The following is a 2,096-nucleotide window of genomic DNA, read 5'->3' as shown; positions in this document are numbered from 1 at the left end:
CTATACCTTTTTCTATCTAACATTAGCAATTTAATGATAAAACCATTTATTACCTTTCTAATCTAATGTATTCAAAACTTTACTTTGATTAGAGTAGACCTCTTAATTAAAGTAAAGAAATAACTTTTTCTAAATTATGTTAAATTAAATAAATGGTAATGATTAATTTACTCAAACAATTAATTTTTTTTTTAGTATTTTACACATTCATACTTTGTGTTTAATTATATTATTATATTACTTATCGATAATATTTTTTATTTTTTCTGTAATTTGTTTTTTAAAAATTCATTAAATTTTTTTTCGAGCCTTAGTAAAGTAGAGAAAAAAATAAGCTAATAAATAATTATTAAAATTGTAGTATTTTTATATATTATTTTTTATTTTTATATATATTATTTTATATATTTTAAATTGATATAAATAACATTCATAAAAATATATATGTAACATAATCACAAAAAAATATATCATTCAAAACATAATATTCTACTGTTATCATAGATTGAAAATTGAAGATATAGACAAGGAACAATTTTAAATAAATTAGCTGTAAAACCTCCGTAAAATCCTTTCATACCCTCCCTTTAATAAATTATATTTATACAATTAAAAAGACCTTTATATTATTTTTCAAATCCTGCAATTCCACTCATCATATTTCTTCTCCTATTTTTATATATTAATTAAAAATAAAATAAAGTAAAAAAACTTAATTGTATCAAAAGGATACGTAATTAAAGAAGAAATAAGTGCGGAAACTCCTGCTACTCCAAAATAATAAATAAAAGTGTTAACTTCAAATTTTTAAGTATTAGTTGGATATTGAGATTTAATTAAGTCTTGTAAAGTGTAAGCAATTACAAGGTAAGGCATAATACATATATTTGTTATAAAAAATCCTTTATAAAGTTATTATATTCCTCCCTTTTTAAATATTTTATATAAACATTGAGAAAATCCATTAAATTAATTAGGGTAAAAATATTTTTTTTAATCACAGATTTATCTCATCCTTACTGTTTCAAAAGGATATATAGCTAATTAAATAAAAAATACAGAGCAAACACCCAGTAATAAATTCCTCAATAATAAATCATATCCCTTTTTATATTTAAAAAAAAATATTTAATAAAAAAATATAATTTTAATGGAAGTAATAAATGTTAGTTAAGTTAAGCTTTATTTCTTTTTTACGTAAAATTTACATAGTATTATTTATCTTTTTAAGATAAAAAAACATCTTTAAAATGGTTGTATGCTGCGAATTTTAAAAAATTTTAAGGAATTACTCTATAGATATTTGTTAAGTTTCCTCTCCAAAAAGAAGCTAAACCCTATTCTTTATAAATTCCTAATTTTTAAATAATAAATATAATTATATAAATTTTTTTATTAAAAATTATTAAAAGATACTCTAAAATGCTTCTGATGTAGATTAATATCTTAATTAATCATTAATAATACTGTTTTATGATTACATTAATATTTTTACCCTTTCTAAAGGTGCAAATATAGTTCTAGATATAGAATGAGCTATAAAAGAAGTGTAACAGTATCTCCATAAGGTATGCTTTTATTAAAATGCAAAGTATCTATCATTAATTGTATCAATAATCATAACTTAAAATTTTTAATTAAGTAAAAAATCTAATATAAATTAAAATATTAATATATAAAAATATTTTTGCAATTAAAATACTAAAATATCTTATACAATAAATTTTGTGATTGTTATCATATATAAAACAGAAATTATTGGTTTTTTTTTTCCTCGAAAGATTACACTAGGGAGGGAAATCTATTATTAAGGCATAAAATTGTTTTAATAGAAAATAAATTATTATTAGTTGTTTTATAAATATTGTTTATAATTATACTATATATTATTATTTTTTTAACTTATTATTCAAAAAAAATCATTATTTTAAATACATAGTTCTAAATAAATTTTATTTTATTTTGAATAAAATATTAATATCTTAATTAGTTATTCAATTTTAAAATTATTTCTAGAATTTATTTAATTTTTTTGTAAAAATAATTATATAGATTATATATAATAAAACATAATATGTATTATATAAATAAATAAT

At 17.5% G+C, this 2,096-nt stretch overlaps 1 protein-coding gene across 1 annotated transcript, besides 4 other annotated features; it reads right to left on the bottom strand. All coding sequences in view use genetic code 6, as the record gives it.

Moving 5' to 3' along the window:
• Window positions 1-361: 361 nt before the first annotated feature.
• Window positions 362-404: a microsatellite.
• Window positions 362-412: a microsatellite.
• Window positions 365-409: a microsatellite.
• A 58-nt stretch (window positions 413-470) lies between the features above and the next one.
• IMG5_070810 (solute carrier family protein, putative) lies at window positions 471-1,621 on the bottom strand (the record flags this gene model as incomplete). The annotated part of the gene is made up of 4 exons (XM_004036737.1): window positions 471-669; window positions 713-1,104; window positions 1,209-1,354; window positions 1,417-1,621. 4 exons carry the CDS (start codon window positions 1,619-1,621, stop codon window positions 471-473), a joined length of 942 nt encoding a protein of 313 aa, XP_004036785.1.
• Window positions 1,111-1,143: a microsatellite.
• Window positions 1,622-2,096: the final 475 nt, after the last annotated feature.

The sequence above is a fragment of the Ichthyophthirius multifiliis genome (assembly GCF_000220395.1).
Source record: "Ichthyophthirius multifiliis unplaced genomic scaffold scaff_1120509250386, whole genome shotgun sequence".
Classification (NCBI taxonomy): Eukaryota; Ciliophora; class Oligohymenophorea; order Hymenostomatida; genus Ichthyophthirius; species Ichthyophthirius multifiliis.
Note: the sequence above shows the minus strand (reverse complement) of the source record. Positions and strands in the feature narration are given on the sequence as shown.